The sequence below is a fragment of the Ammodytes marinus genome, assembly GCF_949987685.1.
Source record: "Ammodytes marinus genome assembly, chromosome: 7".
In the NCBI taxonomy this organism is placed as follows: Eukaryota; Metazoa; Chordata; class Actinopteri; order Uranoscopiformes; family Ammodytidae; genus Ammodytes; species Ammodytes marinus.
In genome coordinates this window covers 5,888,326-5,908,328 of record NC_137211.1, presented here as the reverse complement: position 1 = coordinate 5,908,328, position 20,003 = coordinate 5,888,326, and the positions used below count along the sequence as shown (strand labels likewise).

The window sequence follows — 20,003 nt, the reverse complement described above, 5'->3', positions numbered from 1 at the left end:
GACACAATGAACTGTATTTGGTCCCAACCACTACATTTTTGATCAAAAAACAAAAAACTCAAACGTACCCTTAATTGAATCTGTGTTTGACAGGACAAATAAAGATGATGAGAAGAATGTTATGACTAACAGATTTCACTGTTTAATGTCATGAAAACTTCTCCCCTGATGACCAGGCTGCTGGGAACACTATGGTCTCGGGAGGAAAAGTATCTGGGTAGTTTCCAGGTGTGTCAACATTAGCCCACGCTACATGTTTTATCACCCCGCGGGTGCAGGAAATGGTATACAGTTATTGATAGAAGTAGAAACAGCTGTTTGTTTGCCGTTAACTTGGGGAAATACAAAAAGCACAAATACAAAAGCTGTTGCCTTGAAAGTGTGAAGAAGACACAAAGGGAGAAACCGTTGGACTTCACACAGGCACTCAACTCAGCTCGGTCCATGCTCGGTTTTGAAATGCTGAATCACACGTGTCCAAGCATCTGTTTTTGATTTGTTCCATCCCTCTCACTCCCTGCCTCACACACTCTCTCTCTCCCCAACCGTCTCTCCCCCTTTTCCGTCCTCCCCTGCCTTCCTCTGTGTTGCGGGGGCAGCCTGGGCCAGAACCCGGGTCTAGGGACAGGCCAGGAAGTGCGTCAGTCTGCTCAAATATTGAAACCAGGTTCAGAGTAAAAGGGCAAAACCCCGGGGAGACGGTGAGTGCAAGGAAGTTGCTGACTCTCCTGTTTTGACACACCCAGCCAGCCATGAATCGCAGCATAAATCCTTTGGACGCTCTTGAGCAAAATTCCAGTGTTAATAAAACTCAAATGACCGCCCACAACTTTTCCACAACATTTCTTCATTCCACCCATTTATAAAATGCTATATAATTGAAGAAACATGATGTTTACTGTTTTCTAATTAGTTGAATAATGGAGTATCATTCGTAGTCCTGCAATGATGCTAGGTTTTTCAGGTTTTCCTCTGTTTTATATGCTTATAATTTCAATATGGTAGAGCTGCTACAATAATCAACTATTTTGAAATTGGATTCATCACATCAGGTCATTTTAAAAGCCTCAATTCAGATTCCAAAGTTCCCCAATGTGTTTTTCTTGCTTTTATATGCTATTCAATTGAATATAATTTGGATTTTGGACTGATGGTAGGACAACACGAGACATATTAGACCATATTAACCTCAATCTTGCATTCCACTTCACTACTTTTTCATTGTTTGTCTCACTGTTGTTGATGTTTGTTGTGGTTCTCCAGGGAGACTGCGGTTTGGTGAAAGAGATCACTGAGCCGTGACTCCACTTCATTTTTTTCTCACAAAATTGCTTAATTCTGCTCTTTTCTTTCCTCGCTCCGAGTTTGGCACAGCTGCTGTTGCTGTAATTCTCCAGAGAGTCATTTCCAGTGCCATGTTGCAGCATTGTTAACTAAAGATGGGCCAACTATCCCATGCCATGCTTCGATTCCCTGCACTCCGTCTTTGTATGTTTGCATGTCGAGAACTGTTGGATTTCTCTCGCATAGTTTGTGGGTTACCCAAAAAAAGAGGCTGTCATTGTCTTTTATTTTCTTTCTTTCTGCCCACATTTAAAGGTGGTCAAGCTTATGGAACCCAGTTTTCCCGGTATCCTCCCTAGCTTTTTTCTTCTTGTTGAGCTTCCGTGCGGTTAATGTCAGGGTCCGGTTAGTTCTCTGCTAGTTGATACAGAAGTCATGTCAGCATTCATGTCCATTGACTGATGGGAAGTGGTCGTAGGTCATGGTGGAGAGCCAGAGTGACGTCGGCGGCTTGTTACCGACATCAGACCAGAGGAAACACCTGGGGGGGAAACGCAGGAGGAAATGACAAAGTCCATCACCTCTCTTGTTTGTCTTTGACTGTCTTTCCGTCAGCTGAACTGACGCCGTGATGTTGGGGACAGCCCATAATTCCGACAGCTCAATAATATGACATATTCCCCATTGACTGTAGGCCGATTGGTCTTTTGTTCATGGCGGTGAAGTTAGTTTGAAGTTCGATATTCAACCAACATTCTTCAGCGACGTTTTCTTACTTTGTTTCACAACGCAGTAGGCAGCAGGAAGACGGTTAGCTGACCCACTAGTCCTCGAACGTACTTTCTAGTTTACACAAAACCGGTTTAGAAGTCTGTCGAATATCGATAATAAAACTAACTTCACTGCGATCACACTATTAAGCTGTCGGCATTATGGGCTGTCCGACTAACGAGATGGCACAGTGACGTCCAACATAAAGCAACAGTTCCACATTCTAATCTGGAACCAACGGATCTCCTCTTTTGGGCTATGTCTCCGAGGCAGTTGTTTAAATTCTGGATCAGATATAAAACAGCTGACTTCCAGTTAGAGTTTTCATGTTTTCGAGCCTCTTCCAAGTGAAAGGGATACATCGGAATAATTTGTCTGGAAGCTGGGGCTGCTGTTTCTTGCGAGCGCCATCTCTCCAGCTTTCAGACAGAAAAGAGCTGAATGCTTCACACGTCTGGTATGCCTTTCTAGTGCGAGCCAAGCTGCATGTTTAGCCCACAAAAATGCCGGGAAGACTCCCAGCTCTCAGCTCAGCCCCACCACCGGTGGACGCATCACGCCTGTGTGGGGATTTTCACTGGGGGATTTCAGCTATTTCTTCAAAATGTCAGGGTGTTACAATACGCTGTATGATTGGCTTACTCTATTCTGCACCAGTTTCTCACCCCGGCAGCCCTGTGTGTGCTGCCCAGAAAAAAAGGGCTATGAGAAGAAACGTCTGTAGGCTTTATTGTCTTCCTCCCTTCAATGGAACATTGTCCAGGCCGGTTCTCACAGCCAAAACCTCTTCTGGATCCTCTGTTTTGTGTGTATAAGTGCTTGTGCGTGTGTGTGTGTGTGTGCGTCTTCTTGCATCTGTCCCGAATATCTTCCTTAACATTTTTGCTTGTTGCTGTCATCTCAGACCACCCTGAGTTAATATAAACCTGCGCCGCCAGCCGAGACCTCTCATATCCCATCCTTTATCTGGCCTGTTGTCAGTCTTTTCTCCCGTTTACCCCCAACCATCAACAGCCTCCCTCGTTCCCACCCACTCTGACAATACCGTTGTGTATGTCGTGTACGGATGTGTACTGTCAGACACATCCTCTTGCAAGCTTTGTTATGATAAACGTGCAGTCCGAGACAGTCAGCTCAAGTCTTGTTTCCCTTGTTAGTATAACCTTTATTTAACCAGGTTGGTCTCATTGAGATTAAAATATCTTTTTCAAGATAGACCTGGACAAGATGGTCATTGGTACGGATACAGATTAAACATAACACACAAGACAAAATACAAGTTCAAAACGTACCTCAAGTGCAATTGGGAAACACATTAAAACTATCGATTAAAACATTTGCAATTGAATCTGTCTTCAAACTCTTAACAATGGCTTTAAATTCATTGAGAGTCACTAGGTCCTGAAGTTTGAGATCCTTCTGCAGAGCATTCCAGGAAGAGGGTGCACAGGAAGCACTGACTGACCAGGGTCATTGAGGTCTTAACGGAGGGAGTGTGATGGAGACACCACTATTGTGGTGGAAGGTTTAATCCATGTCACATTTCCTCTACATGACCGTCTTCGTTAGCCCCCTGTCTGAAGTGTCATTTCCCCATGGGCTGTGGGTTGTGGTGGCCTAATTGCGCAACCCCCCCCTACCCCAACCCCTCAGTAGCAGTTTGGGGGGGATGGATGGAGCTTGCATTGTGTTACGCATTACCACTTCACCCAGCTGGTTTGTCAAAAAGCCAAATTACAGCCAATATTGAAGACCTTATCCCTACCGTGTGCCAAATTTGACAATCAGGCAGCGGTGGGACTTCTTTTAAACCCGAGGTCCATTCAGTCTAAGCAAGGAATGATCTGGCCGTCATCCAAAAGCCTACACAATGGGTTTAGGCTGGTCAAATCAGTATTGTTTTTATTAGCCTAACTTGCAGCTAAAAATAAAATCCGTCCACACCCTTTAGTTCAGCCTGAAATATCTCAGCACCTCATGGTCTCAAGAGGATAAATCCAATTGATTAACAAATTACCAAACATGATCTTATAGAATACGATACATTGCTGTAGATTTAACCAACAGTTCACAAGGATTTTCAAATGAGCTCAACCTTAAACATCTACAGCTTGAAAAATGTATCATACACTTCAATGCAGCAGGAATATTCCCCCAGAAACATCAGATAACAGCTAAACATTGACCGAAACCAGTTTCCGCCCAATGCATACTACATTTGAATTTGCTGATACTACTTTTACTTCAGTAAGGTTTTGAGTCAGTGTTATATTTGTATTTCCACTGGACTAAAGGATCTGAATACCTCTTCCACCACTCCCACCATTACCCACACAAAGCAGAAAGACTGTGGTATTTGGTCAAGTGTAGTTACCGACTGTTGCGTCACACCAGCTGTGTTTTTTAAAATATGTTTTGCTCATACTGACGCTTCATCCATTAAATTATAGTGAGAGTGAAGCAGGATTGTTGTTTCTTCCTGTTGTAGCGATCAAACTGGGAGTTTCTGTGTATGGGATTTCCAGAATGACTTCACCGCTGACCCCACAACAACTCACGGTCTTGTCGGACTCTTGACGCTGGCCGCATTCCAATTCATTGTGTCCTTTTTCCCCCTCAACTGCATTCCAATTTTCCAGCTTCCAAGAACAACACTGTCAGCAGGAAGTTCAGGAGGGGAGCTAGCAACACATAGCTGCTTCCAAATTTTCTGTAAAGACTGTGCTGATACGGACGGTTACATTTACGGAAACCCATCTCCTCTCTCTGATATCGAGTTATACACAGTAGATTTAGCTGTGTATCATATGAGGACATAGTGTCATCGGTTGTTGCTAAGTGATCTCTCTAATCTCCTATGAATGCTGTGGTTGTAGTGTTCAGCACAGACTGGGGATGTATTAGCAGCTAATGGAGGTCTATAACCACAAAGCTCCAGAGGCCTATGGAGACATGGATGGGGTGTAGAAAACTGCTAAAGGAACAAACCGCATTACACCCATCCTTCAAGATAGAAATTAAGCAACTCTTGGATGATTTCATTGGCTCTTTTACTAAGTTTCACTCACTGTAGGGCTTTGTGTTAAGAGTAGGGTTTAAACATACAATTATTCTCATTATTGATTAATGTGAAGATCATTTTCACGATTAATCTGTCGTTCTTGTAGTTTATAAAATGTCCAAAAATAATTAAACCATAACACAATTCCTCAGAACCAAAGATGTCTTCAAATGTCTAGCAGAAAGCGCTTATTCATTTCACTCAATTTCAAGATGTAAAACTGAGAAAATCAGACAAATAATCACATTTAAGAAGCCAGAACCAGAGAAAATTGAGCATTTTGTATGCTCAACTATTATTACGGCCATTGATTATCAAACAATTGGTGCTCTAATAGTCGAGTGTTCATGGCATAAAAAGTGTGTCATTGAATGGTTAGTTTTTTAGTAAAAAATGCATCTTCATTCCAGGAATAATTTTTTTGTCAAGCTTTGGATTACACTAATAATACTTGTAAGTCAGACCAATTTCTTTGATTTGGTATGAGTTCTTGAGATTTGTCTATAAAAATGTAAATGATATCACTGGTTATGTGAAATGTGGCATCAAATTAAACTTTCAAATAATGCTGCATTACAGTATAATTTGCAATGCAGTGCATGCTCAAGAAGGGGAGAGGAGGCGTTATTTTCTTAGAACAAATGTAGAAGAAGTTTCTTTAAGGACACTTTAATACGTCTGTCTTCAGTATTGAAATCTATCCAGACGTCTGACTGCAGAATGAAAGGCGATATTGTGCAGAAGAGGTCTGTTCCACAGCTGACCTGTAGTTAAAGCTTTGAAATATTAGTGGAAAGGCTGACACAGGAAAGAAAGAGAGAAAGAAAAAAAAAAACCTTTACAGATCCAGCTCCGAGAGACACTTCCTGCCACATTACGGGCATTCAGCTTTTTGTATAATTGTGGGGAGTTCGGGGGCATGTGCTTTAACTCCGTCTGTGCCCATTCGTGACGCAAGCAGAAAGAATTTCGGCTTTAGTATTCGGATAAAAACGTCACGTGCCTTTTTAAATGAAACTGTCTGAGTGGAATCTAAAATTAGGGGATCCAGATGTTATGCCATTTGTCTGCGGCACAAATCCCCTAGCCAGACGAGTTATAAATGGAAACAAATTTTCATTATTTTAGAATTGGAAAAAGAAAAGAAAAGAGAAAGCAGCAGTACCGGTACATATTTTTTAAATATTTTTTTCACCAAGTTAATCCTTTAACTCTGATTAGGCGTCCATTTGCATTATTGCAGATCATGTGGATGCTGAACAGTAGACTAAAGCGTCTGCATGTTGGCTGCTTTGAATCTGAAGAGTGTAGTAGGTCTTTTAAAAAAAGAGCGGGAGAGTCCACTTCAGCTGTTGCAGACATCTCCCTCTCTCTCTCTCTCTCTCTCTCTCTGACAAACGGAGGCATGCCCATTTTATTTTTGTTTTTGGCATGCTGACCCACTTCTTGTTGTGAGTGTGTTTGGATTGTAATCAGACGGGGGGCTGAGGGGCAGCTGCTCGCTCCCCAGGGGTCGGGTCACTGTCACAGGGTTGCTGCGGGGTCAGGAGTCAGGGTTTGGCAGCCAGTATCTACTGTATGTATTTCTGCATGAGTGAAAGAGCTGTGAAGGAACTGCTAGCTAGTGCATTATCATTTTGGCTGTGAAAAAGGTGCAATTGTTTTTTTTTAGCCATGTTAGCTGCGTGGTTTTAGGAATGGCTCGTCTGTCAATCCAGACTGACATATCTCAACAACTGTCAGACAGTTTTTGAGATATGACATTTTGTGCATTTCCCAAAGGATACATCCCATTGACTTTGTGGAGCCCCTTCATTTTTCGTTTTGCGCAACAATCAGGTTGACTTTTGTGGATTGAAATTTTCTCATCGTGCAATTCTGCCGTGTACTCATCCAAGCCTTCAGCAAGAAAGCAAATAATTGGATTCCCAAAATGTCAATCCATCCCTTTATTCTTTTTTTATTGACATTTTGAAATCTAAACCTAAATCTGACCTTTTCCTTATCAGAGAGCTGGCAGGAGTTTCTGCTGGAGTAATCTTGACTGCAATAGTCTTGTTTGATTTGAACGTCTGTCTCTTCTGTTCTATTTCTCTTTGTTTGCACATTTATAAAATGGGATGTATCAGCTCAGATTAAACTGGGAGAATGTTTTATCCCCAGCTCAAGGACTGCGCTGCCTGGCTGCTTTACGGCCTGTGAACTGCCGGTCGTTTTCGACAGCGCCAGAACGAGTGTTTTCTCGCCAAAGGGAGGGTCTGAAAATTTGCACACATGTTGTTCAAGGTCCAAGAAAGACACACACACACACACACACACAGTCTGATACAGGAGCAGGATTTGTAACGGCAGATGGAAAGGACATTTGTGTCTTTTCTTAAAGGCACATTCCACCAAATGATACACATGAAGATCGGATCATGAGCAGCACCACACAGCTTTTGAAAACAGTTGCATTTTGTCCTCCGTGGCTTTGCAGAGAGCTTTGAGATAAAATACCCATATGATGTCAAAGTGATGTCATCAAGGTTATCTTGACTTTTCAGACTGTGTTGCAAACTGGGGTTATGGAGACATGATACACCAGGTAATGGAGTAGAATGAAAAAAGCCTTTGAGTTGCATTGTGGGAAATGTAGGATCTAGTGGTTTTAGTTTATACTAGGAACTAATATACAGAATATCTTGGCCTCTTTGACCATTGTGTCATTGGCTCACGTAGAGGAGTTCAAAACCCTCTTTTGAATAAATAATGTAACTTAAACCAGGCTTTATATTTGTTTTCCAATATATTAAAGCTATGTTGGCCCTCCATTAAATGTGGGATGGGATGTCAAGCGATTCACTTAAAATATGATTGAGGGTCTGATTTGACCACAGCTATAAAATCATTCAGTAAAAGCAGCCATGCATTTGATTTTTCTATTTCTTTTGTTGACTTTTTAATTACTCATGGTTTTTCCGGGGCATTTAAGATGTCTAGAGAAGAACTAAGCATCATTTAAATAGGAGAAAAGTATGGGGGAGACGCTGAGCGTGTCATTTCTGCCAAAGCATTGGTCATAGACCTCATAAGATATTGCTTTTTATTTTAAATGGGTAATATATGTTTTGAACTACTGCTTCTGTTTGTGGTTTCATGGGATAACACAAAAACCTAGATGTGTTTTTGACTTCCGTTTGTGTGTGCGTGTGTCTTTGTACACGTGTACTTGTGCTATTTTTATGACAATTTTGGAAAGTGAGGACAATTTGGCCGGCTCTTACTTTGGGACACGCCTTTTAAAGGAGCTGTTTGAGGGTTAAGACTGTAGGTTTTAAGGTTCAGTTTAGAAGTAGGTTTAGGTTAGGGTTTGTGTAAGGGTTGGGGTTACACAATTAGTTTTGATGGTTTATGGGGCTAGGGAATGCATTATGTCAATGAGTGTCCTCACAAGTATGGACTTACAAACGTGTGTGTGTGAGTGTAGTTTTGTGAGTTTTTTGGGCTGCTTTCTATGGAGAGGCATCAAGCTGCTCATTCCCTCAGGATTTATGTAGTGCGGTCTGAAGTGTGCAAAGAAAAGCAACACACAGCCCATATCTGAGTGAGGGCTGACGGGTGTGGCAGGGGCCTAGCAGGAGGAGGAAGAAGCAGACAGGCAAAAGTTCACACACACAGCAGGCAGACAGGTCATCTAAGGTGGATCGCTTATCCCCGCCCCGCCAGACTTAGATATCTCCTTCAGCTAGACAACAAAATCAGACCAAGTGTTGATTTTGGAGCGGTCGTGTGCAGTCGGGTGAGACAAATATGTTTAGTCAGACGGACTCAAGTTCCCCCCCTTTTCCTGTGGCGAGACCCCTTTACCTCTTCACCCTCCTATTTCAGTCTCCTTCTATATTTTCCACTACCGGTCTTTCCATTCCAGAGTCAGACATACCTTAATGTATTGATGGTGGCCTGATACAGTACGCTCAGCCTGGCTCCAGATACTATAAGTTACTGACATCCTTTCCCAGTTTAGGCTCTGGGAAATTCAGTTCACAACATCAGACTAATGCTTTCAGGGACTGTTGGAGAGTAAAGAGAAAGTGCTTTATCTCAGTACAATTTGGAGGAATTTGTACTTTACTTGAGTTTTACCCTTTTTATGCTACTTTATACTTCTATACAACTTCATATTTTACTTAAATGTCACTTTAAATGGTATTCAATATGATTTTTTTTTTCTTGATGAACAGATGTGATGCATGAAGAAAAGTAATGCAAGAGTTTTGAGAAGAAACAATGTAGTTAATACCGGATGAGGTCTTTTTTCACCAAAATACTGAATTAATCATATCCAATAAACTGTGAAACTCTCCAACCGCCCTTTGTGTCATACAAGTAACCAGGTTGCTGCAATCACTTTCCAATGAAAATATCAACTCAGAGTTTGCAGCTTTATTGCTCAATTTCCTGACAAAGACCATACACAGAAACAATGTCTTCTTTCCAAAATCTCAAGATACTTCAGTCAGTGGAAGAATGCTGCTTTCAAATGAATTTAAAGTGGAGACTAAACAAGGGAAGTGAGAGCAAAATGCTGGAAAAGATTGTTGTTGAAATGATGAAACATGGTCACACAGCTATTCTGAGACACCGGGTTTAATCTAATCTGCATTTCAGAGGCTCCTCATCGCACACGCAAAAAACAAATCTGCAGAATGACTTCAATAGGGCTAATTATAACACTGCTGCATTATTCTATTTTATGCCATTTTGTTGATTTAGTGTGTCTGAATCCTCTATAGAAGATGTTCTGTTGGGTGTTTAAATTTATAACGTTTTATGCAGACGTCCAACTCTTGTCCTCAATGAGCCTCTGTCCTGGTCAGTTATTTACGAGGGACGTTCATTGTTATTGGGGAGGGTACTACACACTTACCCTCCTGCTGAAATAGAGCCAGTTTATTTGGGCTTTTCTATGGAAGGCGAGCTCGGTCAGGTGGCTGTTGGAGCAGTCACTGTGTGTTAAGTCAGTGAGAGCCCTCGGGGCAGTGTGTGTGGGGTTTGGATTTCAGCCCTGCAGATTTAAAACACAACATAGGGCCACGCCACGCGCTGTGGTATTCAGAGAGTGAGGCAAGAAAAGCAGATTTTATTTTTGTCTGGTAAAAAAAATGCTCAAAGAATTCCTCTGCTTTTTTCAGTCTCTTCAAATTTGATTGGTCGGTTCTGTTTTTACATTTAAATTCACCACTGACTCGTATAACGCCTCATTATTTCCTCTGATGACGAGAGCAGCAGGTCTGTTCTATTCGGCATGTGAAATAGCTGAAATAGCACAACTGCAACTTATAGAGCTGAAACTCAGTCAATAAATCGAATAGTCTATAAAAGATAAATGTATCTGCAAAAAATGTAAACAATTTACTGGTTTTCTTTGTAATTCTTTTGTATTGTAAACTCAATATCTTTGAATTTTGGGCGGTTGGTCGGACAAAACAAGATATTTGAAGACATCATCCCCATAGGCTGTGGTTACTTGTGATGGGTATTTTTTTTTCCGACAAGCTAAATTTGCCAAAAACAATACCTAGCTGCAGCTTCTTGAATGATTAATTTTTCTTCATCTTTTGAAATCAAAGAATATTTAGAAACTTTCCTCTTTTTTGTGCAACTTTATAATTGAGAAGTTGGAACCGATGAATGTTTTCATAAAATAATTCATCACTTGTCAACATTGTCGTAGGTTAATTTTCTGTAGATTGATTTGTTGATACAACCCTGAATCTTGGAAGGTCAGTGTGTATTTACAGCCTCGGCAGAGATCAGACACACGAGGCCCCTGTGAGGTTATAGTCTGATGGGGAGTGTTGGTGGTCTCTTGTATTGAGTCCAGTGAATGAGTGGGTGGGCTGGGAGTGGTCGTCTGTCTGCCAAGCTGGATGAATGTTTGCCGGAGAGTAAAAAGGGAGCTTGGTGAATAGCTGCCACTCAGCTGTTTGGCTAAACTTAACAAGTTATTTTGGCCCAGAATAGGCGATCATATTTGGGGGATGGTGAACCACTACTTGATACGGCGACCAGGCCTTTCAATATACATCTTAACAAAGGCTAAGTGATGTCGGCACCTGTCCTCAAACATGCATGTTAACCCCCGTGATGGAAACAACCACCATCCAGCAACATGCAGCTAAATCCACGCATTCACCGAAAGGCCTCCAGCATGATGTGCTCGAAAGCATAAATGAGTAATTATATGGCCGCTGCAGACATGTCGCTTCTGTGAGGCCATTAGTGCAGATGTGTGTATGCGAAGAGGGATTGGCGTTAATGCAGAGGCAGTTGGCGCACTGGATATGGTCTGGTAGAGAAATGTGAGCGCTGTTTACAGGACGGCTGAGCTCTCAAACTCGCTCAGAACACAGAGAGAGAGAGAGAGAGCATGGGGCTTGCTTTAAGGATGATGAACACATCTAAGCTTTCAAGTGGAAATGAAAAGCCTGGGCTTACGAGACAATAGGCAGGGCTTTGAGTTGAACACATGTTGGGGTGGGTATTAACCGAGACATCTGAACTCCCTCCACACCTTAAATGCATTAGGATTGGGTTTCGATAGATTATGGGGGCATTGTAATTCCTTAATTATCAGGATGATGTGAATGCGGCGCCAACTGGATGCAATCTTTGTGCAATGTGCATGTCAAGAAGGTCTAGGTTAAGAATAGTGAAGTGGGATGTTGACGTTGGGAATGAGTAGCAGGAATAGACGGTTGGCTTAGCCCTACCTTGGTTATAGCTTTGTCTCCATCTACTTGTCAATCAAATATTCTGAAGTTCCCTCAAAACGTTCATGAGATAAAAGCTGGTGGAAGTTCACTGAGTCATAGGTGTTGCAAGGTTCTGTAGTCCTACAAAACCTTGCACCAAGAATTGCACACCTCTGTGACTTGCCTTGGTTGCTAAGCTATTGTTGAAAAATACAATTAGTTGCTTTTGGGGGGTGGGTTGGCGCGAACGATCAAGTGCGTGGTAAGATATCTTCTGGAAATGTACTGAGTAGGATTGTGTTTAAGTGCTATGGCATTGCATAGCCAGGGATTCCTGCCTCGCAAATGCATTAGCTCATAAAGTGGTCTGAAGCAGGGGTAAGGGGAAGAGGAAGAGAGAGAGGGAGGGAGGGGGCTAGCAGGGCAGGGCAGGGCAGGGGGCATTAGGAGCCGTGCAGCTAAGAATAACCCGAGCTCTGCTGTTCACCGTAGCTGAAGGGAATTCACTCAGGGCCTACACCCCCCCGTCGGATCCATTCAGCCCTGCGAATCCAGCCTCAATTAGGACACTCAAGCAATCAATATTCTAACATAATGCTGCTATATCGTCCAGACAGGAAGTGGCTATGTCACAATGGGACCTTTTAGAGTGACAGGGGCCTCCCATGTCTCTAGACCCCCTCAGCTCCCCTCCTCCAACCCTATTTAGCCTCTTGAGTTCACACACAGATGAGACCGTCTGAGGAAGATTTTTGAATAAAGATGAGAATCAAGATACAGAAGAGTGTAGAAAGGAGCAAACTGATTGCAATCAAACAGTATTGTAGCCATCAAATGTAGGGTTTATTGTATTGTGTCTACTCCCGGTCCGCTTTACCTGAATTGTGTTTATGCAAAAAGATCCAGTGTTTTTAGACAGCCTAGACTCTGTCAACGCCAAGAGCCTGTTTAAAGAGCCTAGGCTGCTGTGTATTAACCCTGGATTTATTTTCAATGCACATTGCACACACAGTGTACAGGCAGTGGATCGCAAGGACATATTCACTGATTTTTGACAAAAAGGGATTTTGTCAACAAGCGTTCTCCAGAAACGGACTCCACCTTTTAAGATGAGATTAAAAATACAGAAGAGTTGAAAAGAGCAAAGTGAGTGATTGCACATTGTCATATCAAACAGTTTGCTGATTACTGAGGATCACTTGAATCTCAAATCATGTCGTCTGGTCTACAGCTGCTCTCATTTGTATGCTGGCAGAGAGACTAGAGCGCTTTGACGCCGCCACATCAGTCATTGGCTAATTCTCGCTCCCATGTGGGATGTGTGTGTGTGTGTGTGTCACCCAGCTGGCTCTTTGGTTGAGGGATGGGTATGGGGCACGGCTGTATTTTAGGGGTCACTACCTGGCCCTAGTGTTGGCTCTCTCCTCAGCATCCCACCTGCTATAGCTCTCCATCAAAACCACCAGGCTGCTCTGACGCGGTCCACCCTACCAAAACACATGACCCTTTGGGGCATCTGCATGGACCCAGCTGCATCTCTCGCACACTGCTGCCAAGCCACACTTTACTCAAGTACTGTAATTAAACTTGATGCTAATGCTAATTTGTATGTCTACTATACTACATGTCATAGGAAAAATGTTTGTTTTAAGTTAATTCACTCAAATCAACATTTGCTGTTTATTATTACTGCGTTTACTTTTAAAGTACATTTTGCTGATAGTATTGACTTTTTTTAAAGTAACATTTTCACTCGAAACTGTTTTGTTACATTGTGATATTGGTAAAAGTCAGTTTGTATAGGCCTACCACAAAAAACTAACTCAGTGTGCACAAAATGCCATTTTACACCACCACACCAATTTTAAGTATTTAACCCAGAATCATGTGAAAACCAGTGAATTCTTCTGGCGGCTCATCAATTAAAGAGCAATGTAGGTGTTCTGGCATTATTTGAGCTTGTAAACGTTTGAGCCTTTTACCTCTGGACGCCCCGTCAGCTCGTCACAGGCCAAAAAACAAGCGGAGCTACAGCTTCGCTCAGCACAATCTCACTGTTTATTATGTTTTTACCTCTGCTGCCTAACAACACTGTTCCATGTCAGATAAATGATCCCAGACTAATCCTAGTATACACTAACAGGCACGTGTAACTACATCATGCTTTTACAAGTTATAAACTTTGTTGTGCTGTTGCCATACAGTCTTAATCAAGCATGAAGAGATAGTATATATATTTGGGGCCTTTATTTTCCTTTCTCTAAATAATGTTAATAATATACACTGTCCCTTTTTTTGTCTTTCAATAAAGAAATTGAATCAACTGCATGTTTATGGCATTATGATACAATCTGACATCATATGAAACCCCCGACTAGTTTACTGCTTTTTAATTGTCTCCTGAACAGTCTTTAATTGTGCCTGTCTCTCGACACAGTAGCCTTTGCTGTTATTATCCACTTAGCTTCTCCACACCCCGCGGTGTGAATGAGGGTCAACTCACAAGCACATCGGGGACCTCTGCGGCCCACTTTTAGAGATGGTTGCCGTGGCTACAGTCCCCCGGGGGTTCTAACTGTGTGCATCCATTATGGGAGGCCTGATGTGCAGTGAGACCGGGGCAGTGTGTGTGGGGGGTTAGAGCCCGGAGGGAGCAGCTGTCCCACGAGACAGTCAGTCCACGCACATCTGGAAGAACTAGCCGGGGCTGTCAACACCGACATGCTGAGCCACAGTTGGTTCAGAGTAGTAGAAGAAGAAGCACGCACCAAAACCCTAGGGCCTACAGATTGTTGTGTGTTTTTTTTTTTAGACTGACAAACAGTCCTTAAATGGATTCAGTCCTTAACCAATTCTTTTTGGCAGGATGTACAGTAAAAGCCTTTGAGACGTGATTTACACGATCATGTCTTTGACCCCCACACATACAGAAAGCTCCCTTAGGTGGGTTCAATGCTTGGTAGTAAAGACACTAAGGCGCTGGTTCCTAAATCTTTTAAGGCTGTTGCCCCTTTGTAACTGGGCAATTTTTACTCGCAAACAGGTTGTCCTTGAACTGTGAGAAAGTGAGTGAGACTGTGAGACTTTTCCTTGTCGTATCATTGGAAGGCTTTAGTTTAAACCCTAAAAAGGGCGAATCATTGATGACAAGAAAAAATAAACAGTATTTCTTGTGGAAGTTATGTTTAGTCTTTTAATAAAAGGAATACTTTCCCTAGGATAACTTATATTTGGTTAATGCATCACATTATCGGTTAACCCTATATGAATCCTTTAACTTCAGCGTAGTTATAATGCAGTGAAGACAACTGAACTGACTGGTGAAAAAATGTGTTCTTTCTTTGTTGTAACAATTTTTGCTATTTATAAAGAGATGCTTGCTTGGTGCTTCTCAAAATAACACACATAAGTTCTACTAGGAGCTATATAATAAAACTCTATTACACAGATATTAATGCACCTTTATGATCAAAGACATGTTTGTGTGACATTACTATTCTGATGCAACTTCCCTTATTGCTTCTTTTAGACTAAATCCTGCAAGAAAAGGATGAATTTTAAATCTAGGGCATGGGGGGAAAATAGCAAGTTGGTATTCATAGCACGGATCAAACCACTGATGATATGCTTTAGCAAAACGGGTTGGCAGTAAGGCAGCAGACTGTACTTTGATTAATAGGCTAAGACGTGCAAAGCCACCAGCGTGGTCTATTAAATAAAGATTTCATTTCCGTACAAACACAATTTAAATTTTAAATGTATAATCTAATTGCAAGTGTTTGGAGAGATGTTTTCACGGAGAAAGTGCTGCATTAAAGCGAAAAATTTCAGAAATATGTCGCTGAAGGCTTTTTGTTAGTTTAAAATCGCATAGAATTATGTATCAAAATAACGTTTCGAGACTAGTCATTGCCTCCGCAGGGGAATGAGCCTCCTGAAATGCGAGATTCTGCTAAGCTCCACATTATCACATATAAAAGGGCAGTTTCACAAATGACATCAGCCAAGAAAACAGTTTGGCTCACAGCGAGATTATCCCTGGGTGTGTGTGGAGATCAGTCCAGGTTACAATAACACACGGCCACATGTGGACTAATGTGCTATTGATTATTTTTTGGTAATGTATATTTCCATTTTCAATGGGTTGGAGCTTTTGACAGATATTTCCTCTCTGGAGTCATTTCCCCCCCTACACACACACACACACACACACACACACACACACACACACACACACACACACACACACACATACACACACACACACACACACACACACACACACACACACACACACTCACACGCACACTCACACTCCCTTAGATCCTTTTAAAAAAGAGGTGGTGAGTCGCGGCGCTCGTGGTGTAGTGGTTAGTAGCTCTGTAATTCGTTACACTTACCCACTGGTGTTGAATGGAAAACTAGTCCTAAGAGTGTGTCCGAGAAAGTGAGACGAATTTCAAAAATATTCGTCAATGGCCTACTACTATCCAAGACAAAAATGCCAGTTAAAGCACTGAAAACAGGAAAAATTAGGACATGTACAACATGTTAATAATTAAACAATAATGTGTTAATGTTTCAAATTAGCACTGAATACAAGGTGATGGTCTGGTTCGTAGGGAAAGTCAATGGCATCATAATGTCTGCACCACATTACATTAGCAATCCATCCAGCAGGTTTCAGTCATTTCATTACAAAATCCAGAAATGTCAAGCAACTTGTGGCATTTAGATGAAAAGTCAAGAGGATCATTAACGTAATTAAGGTTCACATTCTTGGGACCATGAATGTCTGTTTAACATTTCCTGGCAATTGGTCCAAACAGTCATTGGACCAAAGTGGTGGACTGACTGACTGACCGACGTTTCCATCCCTCTAGCCACAAAGCTGGTGTTGCTAAAAATGGGAAGATTTGGTAGAGAAGGAGGCTGACTATATACTGTAGATCATATTCATTCTCCAATGAAGCCACAAGGTCCCCACTGACTGTACAGCTGGAAGCAGATGATCAGATGATAGAAATGAACATAGCAATGCAACAAATATGGATCTGTTTATCACACACACACACACACACACACACACACACACACACACACACACACACACACACACACACACACACACACACACACACACACACACACACGCTTCTTACTGACATCAGTGTTGTGAGTAAATGAGAGACTGGGGAGTGGTGGCGTATCTAGGGTCTACTGTCGTCATGCATGCAGCTGTGAGCCTCTCTGTGTATAAATCAAACCTTGCTCAGTAATGTGGTTGGGTGTGGTATTATAGTGGTGGTGGTGTTGACATTGGGTAGGTGGACTGAGGTTTTTTGGGGATGACTCGTGTGTCCCCCCCCTCACTGTGTGTGTGCAGAGTGAGACCTCGTCTGTCAATATGGTGTTGTGACGGACACAACAAATAATGCAAACTGCTCCAGGGTCAGTGTCTGGTTCACTTAAAAGCGCAACTAAAAACTAGGGCCTGTTGCTGCTAGAACACGCCTCAATGAGATTAACTGTCACTCACAGATTTATGGAGTGACTTGTCCTTGGCTTTTCGGAGAGCGTGGGAAACTAGAAGAAAATTGCAGAACGGCTGTTTTCCAATGTGATAAATGACCTTGATGGAATTTCTGTCAGACACACACACACACACACACACACACACACACACACACACACACACACTGGCACTCGACACACATTTAACACGTGCATTGACAAGCTTCTCTTTCCCTTTTGTTTTTTCAGGGCGAATATCGATGAAGTGGAGACAGAGGTTGTGGAGATCGAGGCCAAGCTAGACAAGGTAAAGACATTTGATACTGTCACTCACCGCCAAATGCACTTTACCCGTCAGTCCGTCTGGTTTTGTGTTTCAGACGAGTGTGAACACATTTTGAGGAACAAATCAACGCTAAATAACAGGGCCAGGATACTAATGGTACACACACTGCTCTCTATGGGTTGAACACTTTCAAACAAGTCACTTTTTCTTGCCTCTCCCCTATCAATAATATACAATCTAATGTTTGTATCATTTCTCCAAAACCCAAAAAATGCGCAGAATTAAGCACAGTGTATAAGTAAAGTGACTAAAGTAAAGTGTATTGCAGGCAGCAGATATCACAATGAATTTCTATCAGCTTATAAATCAATTCTGCACGTTTTTTTTCAAGAGCATTCCAAAACCCATTTGCTTTCTCTGGATCTCCCTCTATTTTGTGCCTTTTTATTATTTACTGGTTACCATTTATCTTCCTCCTATAAAGCTGTTTATGAAATGTTCTACATGAATATTGTTCAGAAACACATTTAAAGTCATTGTTTTGTGTTTCTATTTTGGCAAAACACAGCACATTTTTTTTGCCATTTTCTATTCAGCCACGCCAACTCACGCTGTTAGTAGCTTGTTTTCTCACTCTAAAATCCTTCAATAAAACAGACTTTGACAGGCCCATGCATACAGCAGTAACAATCGGGATAAAATGGATGGAAAATGTCTCATATATTATACTCTACTCACAGCATTACAAGTCTCTGAGTCCTTCTGAACAGTTCAGTTGAGGTTCACTGAAACGTGACGTGGCAGCATTGCTAGACTGGGACCCAACTGATAAACACAGTTCCCTTGTAATGAGGCAGCCAGATGAATTGCTTTAATGCTGATTTTTTGAAATTTGAATTATTAGCGCTTGTGTGTGTGTCTGCGAGAGCCAGGGTTATTCTGGCCGTCTTGTTCGTCTTAAAAGTGCTGCCATCAGCGTTCTGAATTTGGAAACCTCCGCTATAGTTATTATTCCAGTGAGAAAGGGATCCTTGTCAATGGTAATAAGAATATTTAATAATCCATAATCAAACCCATTGTCTTCTGGTGCTTTCATGGTCGTGTGTTTGGCATGGGAATTTGAACACATCTGGAGTTTTTGGGAACACTTCATACTTTCTGCTGAGCTGTGCAGAAGTGATTGTCTCGTCCAGAGTTTAACATTGGGTCACGAAAGGGGAAAATAAAAGGAATTACTCAATGATCCATGAGACTCTTTTATCTAGATAACCAATGATCTATTTGCTAAACATGATATATAAATGCCATCTTAAAGCTTCAGTGACCTTAGATTTAGGTTTAGGAGGGTCCAACAGGTGACATTCATACAAGAAGAAGTAACTGAGATAAGGACAGAATAAAGGCAGGTTTTAATAGGCGGACATCATCCTCATCCACATATGATACAAATATGTATTTGATTATTTACTTTAGTTTTTCACCAGATGATAATCATTTGATTTGTAGCCATGTTGTCTTTTTGGCAATGGGTTTTCTTCTAGTTCCAACATGAGGTCGCCATACTCTGAGCATTGTGCATGACAAACTGTAATAACTCTAAATGACCCCTTTCCATTTTTCATTTAGCGCTATCAACAGTTAAAAATGTACATTTTTTATTCAGTACTTCACTTATTTCCCGTTTTCCTTTTAAACATTATCACTGTCTGGGTTGGTATTTATACTTCTTCATGAGGAATGCACACAATAAAGAATAACTTACAATAAGACAAATGAAAGGAAAACAGAAACTATTGACCAAAAGATGCAGGCTAAAGTTTATGCTTATTATATACCCCACCTTTTTACATTGTTTTTTTCTAATAAGCAGATCGCTCACTTCAAGGTCTATATACACAAACAAACATAATAATAAAAGTCCTCTGTCTTGTGTCTCGTGAGCAGCTGGGAGGAAGTGGGACTCTGCTGGAGAAAATAAAGAATGATGACAAACTGAAAAAACGTGGCGATAGAAAACAGATCCAAAAAAAATATCAAGAGACTTCATTCTCCTGTCATGAAAGAAGAAGCTGAATCAAGGCAGGCTTTAAGGCAGATGTCACACAGGCATAAACGTGCGATATAGCATGTTCACAGTGTGTAGCCTGCATAGCCTCTGTCATGTGTGTGGCAGGCGGTGTGATGATGTCAGGTGTTTACATGTGGACCCCACCTGTGAATGCACACAGTACCGTATGTGATAACTAGACAACAGACATGTCACTGTATAACATACATATACATACTGCATTTGTGGTAATGTGCTTGGAAATGTGCTTGGTTTTGATATTGACTTTCAGGGTCCTACCCA

The 20,003-nt window shown here is 41.7% G+C and overlaps 1 protein-coding gene across 1 annotated transcript in view; it reads left to right on the top strand.

The window, feature by feature from the left end:
- Positions 1-20,003, top strand: part of LOC307252995 (arf-GAP with coiled-coil, ANK repeat and PH domain-containing protein 3-like) — a 67,291-nt gene that overhangs the window by 10,677 nt on the left and 36,611 nt on the right. Inside the window, exon 2 of the mRNA XM_080030821.1 lies at positions 17,617-17,674. Coding sequence (XP_079886947.1) covers positions 17,617-17,674 — 58 coding nt within the window. The remainder of the gene's footprint in view (positions 1-17,616; positions 17,675-20,003) is intronic.